This window comes from Cetorhinus maximus, chromosome 11, assembly GCF_964194155.1.
Source record: "Cetorhinus maximus chromosome 11, sCetMax3.hap1.1, whole genome shotgun sequence".
In the NCBI taxonomy this organism is placed as follows: Eukaryota; Metazoa; Chordata; class Chondrichthyes; order Lamniformes; family Cetorhinidae; genus Cetorhinus; species Cetorhinus maximus.
This window is the reverse complement of record NC_135889.1, coordinates 32,976,216-32,997,673: the sequence shown is the minus strand read 5'-3', so window position 1 is coordinate 32,997,673 and position 21,458 is coordinate 32,976,216. Positions and strand designations below refer to the sequence as shown.

Below are 21,458 nucleotides of genomic sequence, written 5' to 3'. Positions count from 1 at the left end.
CTTCTCAAGCATAATTAGAAATGGACAACAAACACTGGTCTGGCCAGCGAAACTCATATCCCATGAACAAATTGGAAAATACTCTTTCTCACTCAGCACCTGTGCCAAGAGCACTCTCTTCTAAGAAGGGGAAAAACACACAAGCACTTTAAACTCGCTGCTCATAAGGATGTTGGAAGCAGAAATAATTATTTCAAAAGGAAATTGGATGATCACTTAAAGGAAATAAACTTGCAGGGTTACAGGAAACAAGAAGGGTGGTGGGATTGACTGGATTGCTCCATGGAGAGCCTGGAAAGACTCAATGGGTTGATTGGCCACCTTTTGAGCCGTAAACGCCTATATGGCCCCCTTTATTCAAAATTGTCAGAGAAACTGCTGCCAGTCTTAGACATTCAACTAAAGTTCAAATGCACCTTCAAATCTCCATCATGGGACAAATGTGCTCAAGTGAAGAAACTGCCCATTCCACTCACATACCCTTAAATTGGTCTTCCCTCCTTTCAAAGAAAAACTTGGCATAACCAGTGGCACTGAATTACACTTAGAGAGGAGCTTCATTGAAATACTTCATTGAGTGAATGTGAAGAGGAGACTCTGCAAACTATGGCAGACATATAGGAGGGCCTATGCGAAGAGGGAAAGGTTGGAGAAAAGCCATTCATAAAACTTAGAAAATGCTCATACTTTTAGCATATAGGTACTTTCGCAAAATATTGCAGTACTCTTAAATTAAGCAACTATTTCTTCAAAATGGGAGTGTCAGTGTGTGAACAGCTGAACAAGCTTTTCTGTATTTCACAGTAGAGGCATTCCCTTACAGCAACAGGCCTGCAGGCCATGACAATTAGCCAGACTTTTCCACTAGTGAATCTGCTGCCAGGCTCTCAGTCTCAACTGCTGCCACTCCCTCGTATTTTCACCAAGCAATGCACTGAGCAGTGGTGAGCATGAAAAGCTGGAATTGGGAGAAGGACATTGCCATTCCTCCAGTGAGGATAGTAAAATGGCCATCTTTGGCGGAGGAGCCTAGGGAGCCAGGCCTCAGTCTTCAAAGAGTTACAATTGAAGAACATTAATCTTGTATGCAGACAGTGGAAACAGTTTCCATGCTGGCATGAATGAGATGTTGGATCCACTACCAACATCTACCAATATATTGAGACAAATTTCCCACCACATTCAGAATAGCAAAGCGCAGTAGAAAGGCAACAAGGACAGCTTCCAAATACATTGGTGGTTTCCAAAGTGGAAGATGCCTTCTGAGACTGCCAGAAAGCCACACTAGCACAGGATTTCAAAGTTCCATTTGGGACTATTTGATCCGTAATCGAACACCCGGCAACCTCTGAGCCTGCAGAGGGAAGGGAGAGGGGCAATGAGATGGTGAAGGCTCGGCAAAGGGGTGGCGAGTGAGGCCTCAGGCCAGTGGTGCACTAGGCAACTCAGGTGCAACCAGTACCCGCACCAGAGGACGGGAGACACCAATGATGTCAACAGCGGGAGAATCTGCACATGCGCCAGCAGACAGAGTGTGGGTTGAGTGTAAATGTGGCACAGGTCCTGCCACCTGGCCGATTTGTGTCAAGAGTTAGGGTAGAATCATAGCTATTTGAAAATCTGGGGAATTATGATATTCAATTGTTCCTTGTACCTCTGAGAATCATGCCAATTTGTAGGACTAGACATATCTTTTTCTGTGTTTGGTTTCTCTCTGTTTGGCTTTTTTCAATGGAATGGACATGAATCCTGCAGCCTTTCTGTAAAGGACATCAATGACTTTCTTGAAGCAATGCTATTTCCCTTAGATAACAAAGGTCACCAGGTGCTGCCTGGAACATAAAGGAACTGAAGATAGCGTTGACCTTGAGTGCTAAAAGGAGCACTGTTGTCTTAGTGGGAGAGAGCTACAGGTCTTCAGCCAGCAGCTGACATCATTCTGCAATAGCCTCCATAGGGAAGCACAATCTTCTGAAGCACTGGCATTCAGAAGATCAGAGGCTCTATTGGTCTGTGGATCCTGATGAATGGGTATATGCAGGTAGGGAAGCGATGCTTTTTATGAAGCCTGACTCCAAGAGCCTAAAATCTAACCTGTTCTACATAATCACCTTTCTCCTAGAGAAATTCCCATTGTTAAATCCATGTTTCTAATGCAAAAGTTAAATGAAAATAGCAGCAAAAGTTCTGAGTTTTTCGCAATCACTAAAGTGATTGATATAAAGGCAAAACAACATCTACCTTGGGTGGCAGCATACAAAATGGCCTTCACAAGGACTATCTGCCTAAGGGACACCTTCCTGCAGCTCCTACAACTATAGTGGTAGTGTTAGGAACATGGGTAAGAAAGGGTTACTAATCTAAAGCACATAAACGGGCATAAATAAATGTTTGCTTTGTACCAAAACTCAAGAGACAGAGTGAAAGAGATCATTTTTGAGCAAACTCATCTAAAACTAATCAGCTAGCTAACAGTGGTAATTATTGCAGAGGTTTTAAGATGTAGCAGCAAATTTGAGATGGCAGCCTCTAAAGAACCTGTCTTACTCCAGTTGCCACCTCAATTGATTCCAAAATCCAGTCCACCCTGTCCTATTTGTGCAGCAATAAAATATGCAGTTGCTTATACATATAAGATATGAGTTTGACATACCTACATTAAAAGCATCTTGCATCTAATAGCATTTTTAACATAGGAAAACATCCTATGGAGCATTACAGGAAATGCAGAGAAAAACAGAGCCAAAGAAAGAGGTATCAGGGCAGGCGAATAAAAGCTTGGTCAGAGGTGGTTTTTAAAGGAGCGTCTTAAAGGATTCCAGTTGCCTTAAGGATATATTTATTAACTGCTTTAGCCAAATTTTCCAGTCTAACAGTCATTTATATTTTCACCCAGGCTCACTGACCTTCATACACAGAGGTTGGAGACGAACTGTGGCAAATCCTCAGAAATGTTTATCTTGCCTTGAAATCTATGAAAGTTTTCATTAATGTGCCTGCGGGCAGCGAACAGTAATCCCGTTTGTTAATTAATAGTGTACTAGTCTATCCATTGCCTCACTTTGAGTCTTTGAAAACAGTAAATTCCAGTGGATCATATTTTAAACTTTAAAGATGAGAAGTAAATTTATCATGCAAATAAAGAAATGGAAGATTCAATTAACGCAATATTTATTTACACCTTATCTTTTTATAAGTCTAGCTCAAATTGACAAAATAATGAAATCACAGATTTAATTTTATAAATTACTTTTAGTGTTCTTATCATTCAGGGATGTAAGCCTTTCTTCTGAGGCTTTTAAGGAACCACCTTCCTCAGAGGATCCTTTACCTTCAATTATTCTTTTTTACCTGAACAAACCTATCAATTTCATATTCTAGAAGAGTGTAACGGGGATAACATGGACTGTGAATGTCAATCCAATCAAATTTAAAAATGGCCCTCATCAGTAAAATATAAACTGAGCCAAGGATCAAGAAAAGCAGGTTTCACACTTCCCAATCCTTTTTAACCAGGCAAACTATCAACAATGAAATTCACAACTTTGTATTAGGACCGACTTCAGTTACCTGCTAAACTTCCTATGTGTGTGCAGTGGGTACATTTTCAAGTGACAGCTACCAAAAACTAGGCAGAAAACACTTCAGTTTTTGAAAAGGGAAAAAGCTTTTAACTGTCATTGAACATGTAGTCAATGTGCTTAGGAAACTTGGAAAATCTACTGATTATATAACATTGATGCTGCTGAAATATTTTGGCCCTGAACAACGAAGCAGCAGTGTTCATCGTTGACTGCCCAAGAAATTCCCTACCTACCTTGTCCACAGCTAAAACTTCCCGTCATCCTGCAGCAGGGCCTACCATTGGAACAAGCAGTAAGGGCTTTCAGCAAGGCGTATGCGCCAGTAGAGCCACAACCTTAATGGCATCACAAGCTGAACATATGCTCCTCGAAGTGAGTCTTCAGCTCATTACAGCAAAGTTACTCTTTATAAGATTTTTAATATCTTCAAACAGTTATGATGCTTTTTAAAGTGTCCCTTTTAAAACTCTTATATACTTATAAAAGCGTTGAAACTATTTAGAACAGTTTTGAAAAAAGTCTGCCAATGTCTGTCCCTCAGACATTAACATGGCAAACCACCCCCTCCCTCCCTCAAGTGCTGTTTCCAACATCGACAGGGCTGAGGAGCCATGGATGCAGAAGAGCAGGGAGAAATGATGATAACCATTTTAATCAAAATTAACAACCATCTGTTTATTTTATGGATGGGGCATAAGCATTTGGAGGCTGACTCCTTGATCTATGTCTGTGATTAATAGCCATCACTTTTTGCTGAGACAAACTTGTGCAAGTTGAAGGCAAACAGACAATTTTTTCAGACTAATGGTCCCTACCACTAAAATAGGAATGGCGGGACAGTCAGCGTGCATTCAGGTGTACTGCAAACTTTCGGATTTTAGTATCCCTGAGCTCAGCAGAAGTTGAGGTGCCGTTGCATTCCTCAGTAGCAGTGAATGATGATACGCTCACAACTACTGAGAAAGGAAAATCTAGGCATTATATTGCTTCCTTTTTCTTGCCATCAGTTCCAATGAAGTTGTGAAACAAATCGCAGCCAGTCTCTTGATCTATGGGAGATGGGGGAGTAGGGACGATGTGATTGGACTAGTAATCCAGAGGCCCAGGCTAATGTTCTGGGGACATGGCTTTAAATCCCACCATGGCCGCTGATGGAATTTAACTCTGAATAATAAATCTGGAATATAAAGCTAAACTCAGTAACAGTGCCATGAAACCATCAACAATTGTTGTAAAAACCCAACAGGTTCACTCATGCCCCGTAGGGAAGGAAATCTGCCATCCTTACCTGGCCTAGCCTACATCTGATTCCAGATCTACAGCAAAGTAGCTGACTCTTAACTACCCTGGGCAATGGCCTAGCAAGCCAACCATTTACGGATGGGCAACAAATGCTGGCCTTGCCAGTGACAGTCACATCCCATGAAGAAAACATTTTCAACACTTGATATAATCCAGAAAAATAGTTTAAAAGACCCAAAGACCAGTAATGTTTTTAAGGTGAACTAATGATAGCTCATTTAAAAAAAAAGGGAAAAAAATTAGCTGAATGTATAAATCTGCTATGTCAGGAGTTTATTCACTAAGTTTGGGCTGCTTCCAGTGATTATAATTGTCCATACATCTGTTAATATAAGTAGTCACATTTAGAGTTTTGGAACAATTAGAATATTAGAATATCTCTAACAAAATTTGATCAAAGCAACTTCCATTGCATGGTGCACTGGAGTCTATGTAGGCTTCCTTCAATACATTCTCCCTCATTTTCACCAAAGCGGTGCCGAGTTCATGTCCAAGCACACAAAACGGTAATATAATCAACAGCACACAGGGCCAAAATAACTGGGTCCGTCTCTAAAGCCATTTCTGCTCGAGCACAATGGACAAAACCTTAGCTCATTCAAAACCCACCCACTTACAGGGTAAAAATCAGACGCAGTGCTGTTGTTTTGTGGAAAACAATATTACAGAACCCTCCCTCCCCCCTCCCCTAAACTCTCAGTATTCTGATAGAAATCATACTAATTTACTCGACTGATTGACCCCCTTCAGGTACAAGGAGCTGTGGTAAAGGTTTTGCAACAATGTCATTTTCACTTTCACTATTGCGCCTTGGTTGCAGGTGTGCGTTTGGAGCTAACATTAGTCAACTATAATGCCACTGTTGAGGTGCTATCTCCTTACATATTTTTTCTTTGCTTATGTCTAGTGAGATGTCACATCAGCAATACATATGGTAATTTGGGTAATGGCATCTCTCAAAAGGTCTAATTGTTTCATTCTTGCACCTTCTTGGCAGTGATTGTTCTAAATAGAGAAATGTCTAAATTATATCTTTATATGATTTAACATAGACAGGGCAAAGGAGATTAAAATATTGCACTCTCAGAAATGTTTTGCTGCAGGAGATTTGATTAATACCCATTTCTAACTGAACAAATCAGGACCACTAACCTCTAGACTTCATTACATCCTTGGTCCAAACATCAGCAAAGAGTTGAAATCCAGAGGAGGTGAGAATGACTGCACTTGATGTCAAGGCAGTCAAGGTATCATTTGACCGAGCAATATTGAAAACAATGGGAATCAGCAGGAAAACTGCTGCATTTGGTCATGGACTGTTTCAGTATCTGAGGAGTCGCGAATGGTGCTGAACATTGTGCAATCATCAGTGAACATACCCGCTTCTCTCCTTATGATGGAAGGAAGGTTATTGATGTAGCAGCTGAAGATGGTTAGGCCGAGGACAACTACCCTGAGAAACTCCTGCAGTGATGTCCTGGAGCTGAGATTTCTGACCTCCAGCAACCACAACCATCTTCTTTAGTGCTAGGTAAGATTCCAACCAATGGAGAGTTTTCCCCGATTCCCATTAACTCCAGTCTTGCTAGGGCTACTTGATGCCACACTCAGTCAAATGCTGCCTTGATGTTAAGGGCAGTCACTCTCACCTCACCTATGGAGTTCAGTTCTTTTGTCCAAGGCTGTAGTAAGGTCAGGAGCTAAGTGGCCCTGGCAGAACCCAAACTGGGTGTCAGTGAGCAGCTTATTGCCAAGCAAGTGCCACTTGATGGCGCTGTTGATGTTGTCTTCCATTACTTTACTGATGATCGAGAGTAGAGTGATGGGGTGGTAATTGGCCGGGTTGGATTTGTCCTGCTTTTTGTGTATAGGACATACCTGGGCAATTTTCCACATAGCCGGGTAGATGCCAGTGTTGTAGCTGTACTGGAACAACTTGGCTAGGGGAATGGCAAGTTCCGGAGCACAAGTCTTCAGTACTATTGCCAGAATATTGTCAGGGCCCACAGCCTTTACAATATCCAGTGCCTTCGGCCATTTCTTGATATCACATGGAGTGAATCGAATTGGCTGAAGACTGACATCGGTAATGCTGGGGACCTCTGGAGGAGGCAGAGATGGATCATCCACTCGGCACAAACGCTTGCAAATGCTTCTGCCTTATCTTTTGCACTGATGCGCTGGCCTCCTCCATCATTGAGGATGGGGATATTTGTTGAGCCTCCTCCTCGTGAGTTGTATAATTGTCCACCACTATTCACAACTGGGTGGGGCAGGACTGCAGCACTTAGATCTGATCCATTGGTTGTGGGATCGCTTAGCTTTGACTATCATTTGCTGTTTATGCTGTTTGGCATGCAAGTAGTCTTGTGTTATAGCTTCATCAGGTTGACACCTCATTTTTAGATATGCCTGGTGCTGCTTCTAGCATCCCCTTCTGCACTCTTCATTGAGCCAGGGTTGATCCCCTGGCTTAGTGATAATGGTAGAATGGGGGATATGCCAGGCCATGAGGTTACAGATTGTGTTTGAGTACAATTCTGCTGCTGCTGATAGCCCAGAGTGCTTCATGGATGCTCAGTCTTGAGTTGCTAGATCTGTTAGAAATCTATCCCATTTAGCACGGTGGTAATGTCACACAACACGATGGAGGGCATCCTCAATGTAACGGCGGGACTTCTTCTCCACAGTGACTGTGCAATGGTCACCCCTACTTACACTGTCATGGACAGATGTGTTATGATCCAAGCTAAGGTTACCCTTGGACAAGCCTGATCCCAGAGTGGAACCCAGCTTGATAGGCCCTAACTTTTATTTGTTTGATTAGAAAAGTGGAAAGTAACTACTGAACAGAGCCACAGGAGCCAGCTGATGAACTTTTAACAAAAGAATAAAACATTTATTCAACAAGAAAAGGTGAACTATATTACAATGCTCCTTCACCCACAACTATACCTTTACAGATGTATACAGATTTGTAAGGATAACGCTGGTTACCAAAGCTATCTTATACTTTAAATGTTCACCGTAAGTAAAATGTCCATGTAAACACCACACTCTGAAACCAAGTGACAGATGCCACCTCAAACAGATGCTATGGTGTCTCTCCTCAAATCCCCCCCAGATGCTTGTCACACCCTGAGCCAACCAGTCTCACTGAACTCCATCCTTCACGCGAGGGATTCCAATCTCCATTCTTCAGGACCTCGCCTCGGAATCTATTGCCAAACTGACGTTTTCTCTCAGACGCCTTCCACAATGGTTCTCCTCCAGGATATCTGATATTCCTCTTCCCTGGGTCACCACACGCATTCAAGCTGTCTTCCATGCACTCTCTCTCATCAACTCACCTTAACAATACACCACTGCTTCACATGCCCAGAGCAAAGAATTACAGACCTTCAGTTGCCTCTTTGAACCTTCTTGCTTCTTGCAAGCTGTTCTCACTTTACATCTAAAGCTTGGAGTCTTTCTGCTCCTCACTCAACTTCACTTAACAGGACCTTTTCCCAGGTTCCTATCCTTCCTTTAACTAGAAGGTCCTCTTTGGACTTTCTCTTCTTCCACTCACCTGGGCTTTTGGGGTTTTCCTTAGCTTGGGACTTGCTATCTGTCCCCTTTTAGGCTGTTTCTGGTTCACAGTTGCCTTCAAACCAACTGAACTCAAACAGCTTCCAAAACGAACTGTCTTCCTTCTTGTTTGTGTGTGCCTGTGGGAGGAACCTGCCTATCTGGCCCCCTGTTGCTAGGAAATAGCACTGTTCTTCCTACTCGTGTGTTTACGTTCACTTTATAGGGGTCGTAAATGGCTCACTAGAAATGCAAGCAGCCTTTTAAAGTGAAACTAAAACTCTATTCGACCTTTCTTAACCCACAGATACAGAAATACTACTCAAATAGAACTTCAAAGTTAAAACTCGTTCCTTACACACACAAATACAAGTGTAACTTATTTAAACTATCTATTTCCTAACAGATGCAACTGTAGCAGGCAGGTTGGTGTGGATGAGGTCAAGTATCTTTCTCTCTCTTGTTGGTTCCCTCACCACCTGCCGCAGGCCCAGTCTAGCAGCTATGTCATTTAGGACTCGGCCAGCTCAGTCAGTAGTTGTGCTACCGAGCCACTCTTGGTGATGGACATTGAAGTCCCCCACCCAGAGTAAATTCTGCACTCTTGCAACCCTTAGTGCTTCCTCCAAGTGGTGTTCAACATGGAGGAGTAGTGATTCATCAGCTGAGGGAGGGCAGTAAGTGATAATCAGCAGGAGGTTTCCTTGCCCATGAGACTTTATGGGGTCCAGAGTCGATGCTGAGGGCTCCCAAGGCAACTCCCTCCCGACTGTATACCACTGTGCCGCCACCTCTGCTGGATCTGTCCTGCCAGTGGGACAGGACATACCCAGGGATGTGATGTCTGGGACATCATCTGTAAGGTATGATTCCATGAGAACGACTATGTCAAGCTGTTGCTTGACTAGTCTGTGAGACAGTTTTCCCAAATTTGGCATTAGCCCCCAGATGTTAATAAGGAGGACTTTGCAGGGTCGACAAGGCTGCGATTGCCGTTGTGGTTTCCGGTGCCTAGGGCGATGCTGGGTGGTCCATCCGGTTTCATTCCTTTTTGGTGACTTTGTAGTGGTATTTTACAACTGAATGGCTTGCTAGGCCATTTCAGAGGGCACTTAAGAGTCAATTGCATTGCTGTGGGTCTGGAGTCACATGTAGGCCAGACCAGGTAAGGACGACAGATCCTAAAGAACATTTGTGAACCAGATGGGTTTTTACAACAATTGACAATGGTCATCATTAAACTTTTGATTCAAGATTTTTATTGAATTCAAATTCCACCATCTGCCATGGTAGGATTCGAACCCAGGTCCCCAGAGCATTACCCTGGGTCTCTGGATTACTAGTCCAGCAACAATACCACTACGCCATGTAACTTAATTTCTTATGGAAAAATTATTTTTATTCAGCACATTTTCCTTTAACGTGCCATTTCTCGGGAACATATTAGGTGTGTTGAATAAGGGTTAGCTGTATATCACATTTCCATCATTATCGCAGGGCCCAAACTGTAGAACTACCTCCCTAAAAGCACTGTGGGTGTACCAACACCTGACGGACTGCAGTGGTTCAATAAGGCTGGTCATCACTACCTTCTCGAGGGCAATGAGGAATGGGCAACAAAATGGCCTTGTCACCGACACCCACATCCCATAAACAAATGAAAAGCATACAATAACTATTAATCTGAGGCATGCCATCCAGTAATTCGAGCTTCCCCTAGTCTCTTGTCATAACTTTGTTGGCCGAGCCCACAGGGGAAAGGTTTGAAGGGTGCCCACTGAGGTTATAGCAGTGGATGAGGAGAAGCTCTGCAGAATTACACAGCCAACTTGTAAAATAGTTGAAACTGATCAGAATGGAAACCGGTTCTTTTTGGCAGACAAGACAAAAGCGTTGAAAATAGCTCAAATTATATTACTGTTGCCCTACTGTCCCTATTTCTCCTTTTCATGTCTGAGAGATTGGCGCTGTATACACATACTGCTGGATACACCAAATCATTGAGCTTTGATTAGTTTTGTACAGTGGGCCAAAAATAATACAATCCCATGTAAATTTGCCCATATTCTATTAAATGCTATTTATTAAGCAAAAGAGAATACAAGGTAGTTAATGCATGCTACACTTGTTTATACTTGGGAGCAATTTTAGCGTGAACAGAAATTTGCACTTATTCCATTAACACTAACAAAATTAACACGCATGCACAATTGAATACTCAAAACAAATTAAAGCATACTTTTTTTTAAAAAAGGACACGCCATGGCCTATATTGAAAAACAAAACAAAAGGTTTATGGGTACTTACTAAAAGTGCATTTAAACAAATGTAGAATAAATACTAAAGACAATTCTGAAATCACCATTACGCAAACTTTCAGACTGCCTCAAACTCATTAAAGAGAGGCAGTGCAATATTAAATGCTATCTCTATGTACTCTGCTGACACTGCCAATCAAATGTCTGTAGCTGCAAACAAATCTTATAGTGCCCACAATGTGTACCGTTCCACAAAAAAATGGTCTAAGCTTTACAAAGATTTAAGGTGATGAACAAAATTCCTTTCACCCAGAGAAATAAAAAACTTACATTCATGCAGCACCCATTCATATCCTCAGCAATGTCTCAAAGCAGAGTGAATACTTTTGAAGTACTTACTGTTGTTATGTAGGCCAGCATACCTACCTATTTGCATACAGCAATGTACCAGACACATCAAATTACATTAATGAATAGTTCACCATTTCTTCAAAGGGCCTTTGTTTACTATATCTCTAAAGTAGATCCTTCAACAATCCAGCATTCCATCAGTAATGCACCAAAATATTGCTGGAAATCTATTTTTTCATTCTTTATTACTAAAATGCAAATATAAATAAAAAAGTTCTGATGAAAAGTCATCGACCTGAAATGTTAACATCTGTGGAAAGTTATCTGTATTGTTGAGGGTTTACAGCATTTTCTGGTTTTAGTTTAAATAAAAAAGGGAGTTTCTCATTGACAGGTAACCAAAATATATTTTCTACCAGTGTAACAACAGATGAGGAAGCCAATGCTACAAAGCCTTTTGGAATGGTCAGTAGTTAAGCTGATTGATACGCATTGAAGAATGTATTTACCAAAGTGGCTGCACTGAAATTGCAATCTCCTTTACTGAAAGTTGGACACATCAAAATTTTAAGTGTTACTACATATTTATTGAAATGTACAAGTCCATAACTACAGAACCAAACAGAAAACTAGGCCCATATAGTGAACGTTCCAAAACACACGTTTCCAAAATGACAGAAGTCTTTGTCACTGAACATGAAATGAAAACATCACCTGACCTGAACTGAAAAAAGTAGAGGACTGAATGAAGTTGTGGAGGTTGGGTTGTGTAAGGTAAAGATATATAAGGATTTGTAGGGCGAAGCCAAAGAACTTTATGTTAACAGATAGGAAAATAGGGAGTAAGAGAAGGTTGGTGAGCCTAAGTTTAATTGGGGAAGAGTGGAATAGGACAAGGGCAAGAGATCTAGTTGCCGAAAACAGCCATGGACAACAGTAAAGGTAAATGACAACATAAAACAAACAAAAAGCACACACAAAGTACAAACAAAAAGCACATACAAAGTACACCAAAAAAGAACAGATCCTGGCAACTGGGAGAAAGACAAAGAACAACAAAATGATAGTGATGTTCAAAATCATAAAGGGGTTGGATAAAGTAGATGGGCCAAACTGTTCCTGTTGGCTGAAGGAATGAAAACCAGAATGCCAATTTAAGGTTATTAACAAAAGAAGCAACAGTGACATGAGGAAAAATTCTTATGCAGTGAGTCGTTAGGATCTGGAAAGCAGTGCCTGTGTGTGCAGTGCAGGCAGATTCAATCGAGGTCTCCAAAAGAGAATTGAATAATTATCCAAGGAGGAAACATTTGCAAGACTGCGGGGAAAAGGTGGGGATAACGTGATTACACAAGTTGCTCTTGCAGAGAGCTGGCATGGACACGACAGCCTGAATTGCCCCTTTTTTTGCTGTAACCTATGTTTCTATGTGACAATTAGCTAGAGATAGTAAAGAGCAACAGATAACAAGAGCTACAAAAAGGGTTAATGAAAAGAAATATGCAAGGGATATCAAAATAAACAGAAAATATTTACAATTAGGAAGGAGAGGGCAGTCAGAAACAATGTGGGCCCTTTGAAAACTGATAATGGTGATATTGCCAAATGGAGGACACATTAAATAGTTACTTTATATCAGTATTTATGGTGGAGAAAAAAGTCAGCATGCCAATTAACCCCAGGAGACTAATAATGAATCAGGGACATGTGTTTTAGTACGTGCATGCATGCCATTGTAATATAAAGATGCACAGCAGAGCAAGGGTTAATGTGGGAGTGGAGAATAGCACCACCCACGGTATGATGCAGAGAGTCACATAGTGGTACCTAGAGAGAACACCTAGAGAGAACACTCTAGGAGCAGCCTACCTGCACGGCAGCAGCACCATGCATGACAGTAACCTGGGACCTGTACATAGTTAAAAATAAATGATTAACAATATTAACAATAAATGGTTCATGTTTAAACATTCAAGTCTCAAGATATCATTGAGGCATCACTGCGCACCATAACACAACATGGTTGGCAGCGATGATAATACAACATGAATTCACCAAAATTAATATAAGCAAAGTAACAGTAATGAAGAACATAATGTCATCAAAGAGTAACAGATCCCCAGGACCAGATGGCTTCCCAAAGTTTGAGAGGAAGTAGGTGAGAATATTGCAGATGCCCTAATTATAACCCTTCAAAGTTATTTCAATTGAGGAGGTTTTCCTTTAGATTGGAAAATTGCCTCCAAAATTCAACCGACTCTACAATTCAAGAAATAATGGATGTTAATTAAGACCAGGTGACTGAACAACTTGAAAATTCTCAGCTGATTGGAGAGAGCCAGCGCAGATCAGTCAACAGTAGGTAATGTCTGATGAAGCTGATTCATTTTTTTTAAAAACAAGAGCGGAAAATACCTATGAATTTATATGAACCTCCAAAAGGCACTTGATAAAAACTCCTCATAAGAGACTGTTTGCTTAAGTTAAAGCTCATGGGACTGAAGGCAAAATATTGAGCTGGTTAGGGAATTAACTGAGCTGCAGGAGATAGAGGGTGGTGCTCCACAACTATTCACCATGTATATGAACTTAAGATGGTGGAGTAGAACGCCACATATCTAACTTTGCCAATGACACAAAGATAGATAGCATTGTCAGAAGCCTAAGTGAAAGCATTAGATTACAAAACGATATTAATAGATGAAGTGAATGGCCAAACCTATGGCAAATAGATTTCAATGCAGGAAAGTGTAAGGTCATCCACTTTAGAAGTGAAGCAGTAAACCAGAGTACTTTCTAAGTGGCGAAAATCTAGAAACAGTGGAGATCCAAACAGACTTAGTGGTCAATGGATAGGATCAGGATAAAATAAAAAAAGGCACAAAGAATTCTGGCTTCTTTACAAAGGACTGGAATACATGGGCAGAACTTTCCCCCGTCCAGGTGGGGGTGGGTTGTGTGGGGGCGGGTTGTGTGGGGGCGGGTGGTGTGGGGGCGGGTGGTGTGGGGGCGGGTGGTGTGGGAGCGGGTGGTGTGGGGGCGGGTTGTGTGGGGGCGGGTTGTGTGGGGGCGGGTTGTGTGGGGGCGGGTTGTGTGGGGGCGGGTGCGAATCCGTTCGGGGCTGCTCTGCCGTTTTACGTGGACGGGCTAATTAAAGCCCACTCAGCGTGACGCATGCCTGGAAGCGCTGAGGGGGGAGGGAGATTCCCTGAGTCGGGGCCTGTGTTCTTTTGTGCATGTGCACGAAAGAGTGCAGAAATATTCCTGGGGCACAGAGATGCCTCGGAGATTACTTTCACTTATAAAACTTTGAAGGTAAAAAAAACATTTAAGGACATGTCTCCTCATGTGAAACTGTCACATGAGCTGAGACATGTCCATTAATTTTTTCAAAAATTTTTCTTTAATTAATAAACCCTTCATGAAACCTCATCCCGCCCTTGGATGAGGTTTCATGATAAACGCAAAGGCCACCCGGGCTCTTTGTCTGCCCACCAACATTAAAGTTGGACAGGCAGCATTCTTAACAATTTTAATTACTTTCTTAATGGCCTTAATAGGCCTCTGACAGTTGGCTGCGCGCCTGCCGAACTGACAATCTAAATGATGCGCGGTGACAGTGGGATGCATGTCTGATGCCACCGTGCGTCATTTTACGCATCAGCGAGTGGGCCCTGCCCCTCCTCGCCGACCTGAAAATTGTTCCCATGGGGGTAAATGTAATGCCAAATCTACTCAAAGCCCTAGTTAGACCACACCTGGCGCAATGTTCAGTTCTTCTTCTACATCTTAGGAAGGATACATTGGCTTTGGAAGGAGCGCAGAGTAAATTTACCAGCATGATACCTGGACCTCAAGGGTTAAATTACAAGGAAAGATTACACAAACTAAGGTTGTATTCCCTGGAATTTAGAAGACAAATGGATGATTTGATTTAAAATTATAAGGAAAATGGATAGTGTGGAGAGAGAGAAAAACTATTTTCACTGGTTCAGGAGTCGAATACTAGGGGACATGGTCTAAAAGTTAGACGAAATCTTTCATAGTGGTTAGGAAACACGTCTCACACAGAAGGTAGTGGAAATCTGGAACACTTTCACAAATGATACAATGCCGGCTCATCTGTTCATTTTAAATCTGATAAGTCTTTGATAGCTAAAGTGATAGGAGGTAAGGTGGGTATATGGAGTTAGGACACAGCTGATGAACCATGATCTCACTGAATGGCAGACCAAGATCAAGGAGATAAATAACCCACTCCCATATGGAAAGAGCAGGGAAGTGAGACGAATTGGATAGCTCTTTCAAAGTGCCCACACGCAATGGACCTTCCGTCTTGTGCTGTAAGATTCTATGCTGTAGAGGTACAGGTGGGTTTGATGATGGCAAAGGCTTAAAGCTCAGTTCAAGATCAAATAAGACACTGAGGTTAGGCATGATCAAGCTCAGGCTGAGGAGACTGTCAGTAGGGGAGCTAGCGGTTGGGGGAAGCAGGTGCAACATGGATTTTATGCAAGAACCAAAATTGATGACTTTAGCTTTCCAGATGTTGGATTAAAGGTGAACTTGAGCATCCAGGGCTTCATATTAGTTGATCAGTAGGAATTGACAGGTCTTAAGTGGGGCAGATGTACATTAAACAAATCAAAACACAGCCACAATGGTAGAACACAGATGGGAAATGCTGGACAAGAATGAAATGGTCGAAGTGCATCAGGATGGAGTAGGTTCCATAGTCAGATTCCAAGAAGTTGATTGTTTAAATGACAAGGCAGTCTCAGTGCTAAGGGCAGGACAGAAACTACATGGGATGGTGCTATGCGACAACAATAAGTTTCAGAATTTGCAAGAGGTATGAGAGTTTGAACTTAGGCCTGTAGATTGAGAGGATTAGGGATGAAAATTAGGGTTTTTGAGGCATGGCTGATAAGCACAGTCTTCAAAAGGTTGGAGTCAAAGTCTGAAGACAGGGAGATATTGATGTCATAAGAGAGCAGTTGGCTGAACACAGGTCATTGTATGATGAGGAGCCAAGTCTCAAGGGCTCATAGCACAGGAAGTGGGTCACAGACAAGATTAACCGGTAAAAGCTTGGCACTGATGGGGAGGTGTAGAAGCAGTCTGTAGTTGGATGGAGTAGGTGGAGAGTGACTGAGACACCATGCAAATAGTCTCAACCTCAGACAATGAAATCCATGAGCTCCCTGATATTCCACAAAGTCCCTGAGGATAAGCAGCTGTTTGGTGCTGAGTTAGGAAATAAAAAAGATTTTCAAAAGGTATGGTAGTATACAAGAGAGATCTTGGAAGTAGAGGTGCAGAAATGGGTGGGTTGCTATAAGATGAAGTGATAAACGAAGAATAGCCAGAGTAAGGGGATAAATGAAAAGGAAATCGGGCAATGAAAAGCATGGCATGATAGTTGGACTAAATGATATAGTAATGTTTGGCTGGGAAGGGCAGCTTCAGTTAGAGGGGAAGTGGTGGGTGGGGTGGAGGTGGGGGGCGGTGGGGGGGTAGACAATCATTAGCTAAAAGTCAAGTTCTGTGACTGAGGTTAACAGTGAGCTCATTTATACGAGGTCTTGTGGTGATTCATTCCTTATTTGCAAGGGAGTGAATATTTTGAAAAATTACATGGAGTCATAGACCAATGAGGATCAAGGAACAATGGAAGACAGGTTTCTTTTCAGAGAGGGAGATGGATGGGCTTCATGGTATGATAGATGTATGAGGCAGCTTTAGAAGAACCAGTGATGTGAGCAGTAACATGGGGAACCAAGAATGCTAAATGAAATCAAAAGCTAGTCCATAGTCCCATTCAGCCAGGCATCAACCTAGGGGCAGCAGAGTGAGAAATAGGAAGCGAAGCGACAGAAAATAAAAAATTGATGGTAGAACAAGTGATCAAAATGTAAAACCAGAACAGGCAGCAGATTTCCCTGTAGCAGGCACAGAGGATTGGTTAGGGATGGCAAATAAACTGGATGGCTTATGCATTTGTGTGTGTATCTTTGATAGAACTTTTTGGGGGTACCAAACAAGGTTCAAGCCTTGCTGGTGACTGAAGGAATTCAGGACTGGTGTTGATGAAAGGTAAGGTGGCAGAGAGAAAATAAAGAATCTAGAGTCTGGTGATAATTGAAGGGATTCCAAGTTTGAAGATTGTTTCATGTTAATTGCACCAAAATTTCAAAATGTAGGCACGTTAAAAAATGGTAAGTGACATTGGGACAGATAGGCAAAATACTCTTGAATATGCACTACTGTCATGAGCTTTTCACAGAATCTTACAATGTATAAGGCATTCAGTAGTTGATTTGTGTGCACATTACAAAACATACAGTAAACTTCCACAAAATGTAACAGAAACATTGAAAGATTACTGATGGTATGTGTCAAACTTTAACTGCAAAATTCAACAGCTAAGCAAAAACAGTCCAAGCGTATCCAATTATGAGACACAAATCAGGAAAAGGTCAGAAGTGTGAAACGAGACACATTGTCTAACAGGTGTTCTATTACATTTGTAAAAAAAAATACACAACTGAGACAGACCCACATTATTTAAAAACAGAAATTAATCATTGGTAAACTTTCTTTCAGTTTAAATACACAGCATATTTGAAGAAAAGCTACCAAAAATAATTCTAATTTGTAGAATTGATTGCCATAAAACATTATCTACAGCGCTGTACTCAACAATGTCATTTTACAAGTCTTTCATCTATTCAAATTACACCAACATTAATCTGCTAGTTATCCCTACACTTCCTTCTAACATTTAAGTGTAATCTTTAACAACTATTCATTTCACCAACTTAATTTTACCAAGCTATCTGAAAATAACATCAGTTGCAATATGTCTCCAGGCACACAGAGTCCATCTCATTGTCACAAATAAGCTGGAATCCCCCACACACAGCAAATTCGGCTACCAGCGCGCGGGCTTATTCATTCCAAACAAAGAGCCACATTTCAAAATCCCTGAAATAGTCACATTGAAAGCACAAACCATAAACAGATTAACTACAGATCCTGTTTTTGAATAGTTTTTTGCATGTTACTTAAAAGCTGGAGAAAAGAAAAGGCTGATAACTAATTTAGACTAGAATAATGAACTTTCAGTACTCTGGTCAGTATCGTTATATATCTATTTTAACTGATTTCACATCCAGTTATCACATCGGTAACTGATGTTTAACTTCAATGCAAGTAAAATAGTTTTTTCTTTACGCCAATATTTTTACAATACATTCGCCAATATTTTTACAATAGATTTTCAACAAATTGGTTTTTTCTTTACGCCAATATTTTTACAATAGATTTTCAACAAATTGTACTTATGTTACTCAATGCAAACAGCATAGTTTTTACTTTTAACCTCAGGAACTGTGAAGTATTGTATTACCTAAAAAATATATGCAAGACATGCAGTTATCCTACAACCAAAAGCAATGCATAATGTATATGAGCAGATGTGAAATTGATTTGCACCATCTATTCAAACACTTTTTGAAGCTTAAAATACTACAGTCACATTCTTTTAAATTGACAGTGTAAAGTTTTTTAATTCTTCCTAGGGTCAGTGACTACATACTGCAGCCAGTAAAGGAATCAATGCTTCAATTGTCTGGGTCATGCTGTCTGACTTTAGAACTCCAGAAGGTTCTTTTATCTGCAGATGTTTTTAGTCAAAAGAAAAATGGGAAAATATTTTTGTCCTAGGCAGGTCTCAGCAATAATAAATAGGAACAGTAAAAAAAGTGTTGAAAATATGAACACGCCAAGGACAATTTGCATTTATATAGTGCCTTTAACATAGTAAAATATCTCAAGGTACTTCACAGGAGCATAAATCAGACTAAAAGATTGGTATGAGTCAAAGAATGGGACATTATTACAGGTAACCAAAAGCTTTCACAAAGAGGTAGGATTTAAAGAGCATTTTAAAAAGGGGGAGAAAGGTTTAGAGGAGGAGTGTTTTAGATGAAGACATGGCAGGGTAATGGTGGGGCGAAGAAAGTCAAGATTGTGCAAAAGGCCTGAAACACCAGATGTGGCTTACTTCAATATCAAGGTAGAATTAATCTAGAGTGTGAAGTATTTCTTTAATTGCAGAACCGCTCACCAGCATGCTGGCACTGTACATTAAATCAGCACAGTTGACCAAACAAGTACTGAAGAATGTCTTTAAAATGCAACTCAGGGCTGATTTTATACAAAAACATGGCTGTACCACTCAACAGTCTCCACATATAAACTTATTTAAGTCTGGAACATCTGTAATAATCAGCACCTGACTCTTCAAGTCATTACTAAGTATTTTATATGGTGATGCCGAAAAACCCGACAGGATGGCAAACTGTGTTATGCATTTTCTGTCATAACCATAAAAATGACGATGTTAACTTTGCCATCTTCCCATTATGCTTTCTTCTTTCAAAAAGGGATACGATTCGTGCAGTTTGATCATTATTTCTTCATGGATAAGCAGGCCATACAAATTGGCTGCTTAACCAATACACAAGAATATTGCATGCTCTACAGTTAGATTCACACATGCTTTGTCCATTTCTGGTTAAATTGGTCATTAGCTGCTTGAAAAGCATTAAAGGAACACTTTTGTAAGCGTGAAAGGATTGACTGATTTTAGGAATTCCATATTTCGAACTTATACTAAACACCATTAGACAATAAAATTGGCCTACCCGACCAGTTTGTATGCAGGTCTTCAATTTCACACTATAACCTTTTCTTCCGCCATCACAAAGGAAAATGTAATACGAATCTTATGCAAATTTAAATAACAGCAATACCATGAAGACTAACTAGAATAGTACAATATGGAAGTATTCAAAGATAACTACAACACAAACCTTCCATTTCTCCCTTGCATTCTGCAGGTTCTCTTTATAGGCTCATTATAATTATTGCTTTAGTGGCAATACAATTAAGATCGTACTTACATTCTGTATACTGTTGCAGCTGAGCAAACTCTGCTGGACTTAGGATAACCCACTTTCCATCACTCATTTTCTACAAATCTGCTTAGACCAATTTGTTACTCATGAAGATAGTACAACAATTCACAAAGTGCTTCTAGAAAGATATGGTCCCAGAAGACATGGCCTCTTCTTTTTAAATGGACAGAAGAACTTCTCTGATGTTCTGTTTACTCTTGCTGATGTGGTTTACATTTGCTTTTAAATTGGGCAACCACACTTCTCCTCCCAAGGAAGCTGCTCATTAATCGTTCATAATTTCTGCTGATTAGCTGTGCTTAGATTCTCTGCTTAATTTTTTCATTAACAAGATTCGTCGAATAAAATCCATTCATATTTTTGAAGGGTGAATCATGCAAGTTTTTTTTCAAATCTGCAAAAGCATAAAAAAGTACAATGAGTTTACAAGGAAATAAACACAAATTGAAATAATTTCACAGTATTTTAGTAATGCCAACTAATGTGGGCCATGAATGTTTAATTCTGAGTTGCTGGAGGCATCGGTTTTTCCTTTAATTATCTAAAATCCATCACCTACTTCTCTTTGATAAAAAAAGGATGTTACTAACCAGGAGAGAAAAGTTAGTATTTTAGATGCAAATTCGTCAACACTGGGAACTGGAAGATAAGATCCTTTACAGGATTGAACAAAGCAAAGCGGAAATAAAAACAGAAAATGTTGGAAATAGTCAGGTCTGGCTGCATCTTTGTAAGAGAGAAAGAGCTAATATTTCAGTTCGATGACCTGTCATCAGGACATCTGGGAGGATGTAATTACAGCGATGGCTGTTTCCTTGGGATTATTTTTCCCAGATTATAAATATGGTCACACAAATTTCTAATGGGAATAACTAACAGGAGTGAATGCAGTTACAAGTTTTTTTTTTATGTATACCATACGCAGTATCAAATCTAACAAAACTCTTATTTGAATGCATAGTTATAAAGTAAGGATTAAATTAGTTTTGTGCATGTTGGTTCAATTTTTTTCCCCTATTATTCAATTCTGCTTCTTCTGAAGAGTACAATTGATCTTGATCCTGAGGACAACGTCACAAGAAATTAAATGGCGATACAAAAAAAAAGCACCATATTTTTTAAGACTGCCTTTTTTCTTCAAAATACCCCGATTTTGTTTTGTAGGCTCCAAGGAGGAGAGGCACAAGATTAAAGGTGAATAAGAGTATATAAATGAGTACACCAAATAATGGTAATGGATTTGTTAGAGTTCATTCGTGAAACTCTCTATAAAGCAAGTGGTTAGGTTCATGGGTACGAACCAGCAGCACTTTGGCTTGCAGATCACCTTGACTCAATTCAACAATTAAATTAATGATCTTTCCCATTGGCTACCCAATTAGAGGGGAAAAAAAACTAGTTCCTCTTCT

At 40.5% G+C, this 21,458-nt stretch overlaps 1 protein-coding gene across 9 annotated transcripts in view; it reads right to left on the bottom strand.

Moving 5' to 3' along the window:
* Positions 1 to 21,458, bottom strand: part of LOC144686492 (diacylglycerol kinase beta-like) — a 691,325-nt gene that overhangs the window by 583,481 nt on the left and 86,386 nt on the right. For 8 of the 9 annotated variants that reach the window (XM_078551766.1, XM_078551771.1, XM_078551773.1 and 5 more), the window contains one exon: positions 20,035 to 20,443. The exons of the other annotated variant lie outside the window; for it this stretch is intronic. In XM_078551766.1, coding sequence (XP_078407892.1) covers positions 20,035 to 20,101 — 67 coding nt within the window. In that variant the 5' untranslated portion in view covers positions 20,102 to 20,443. The remainder of the gene's footprint in view (positions 1 to 20,034; positions 20,444 to 21,458) is intronic. 9 annotated transcript variants of the gene reach the window in all.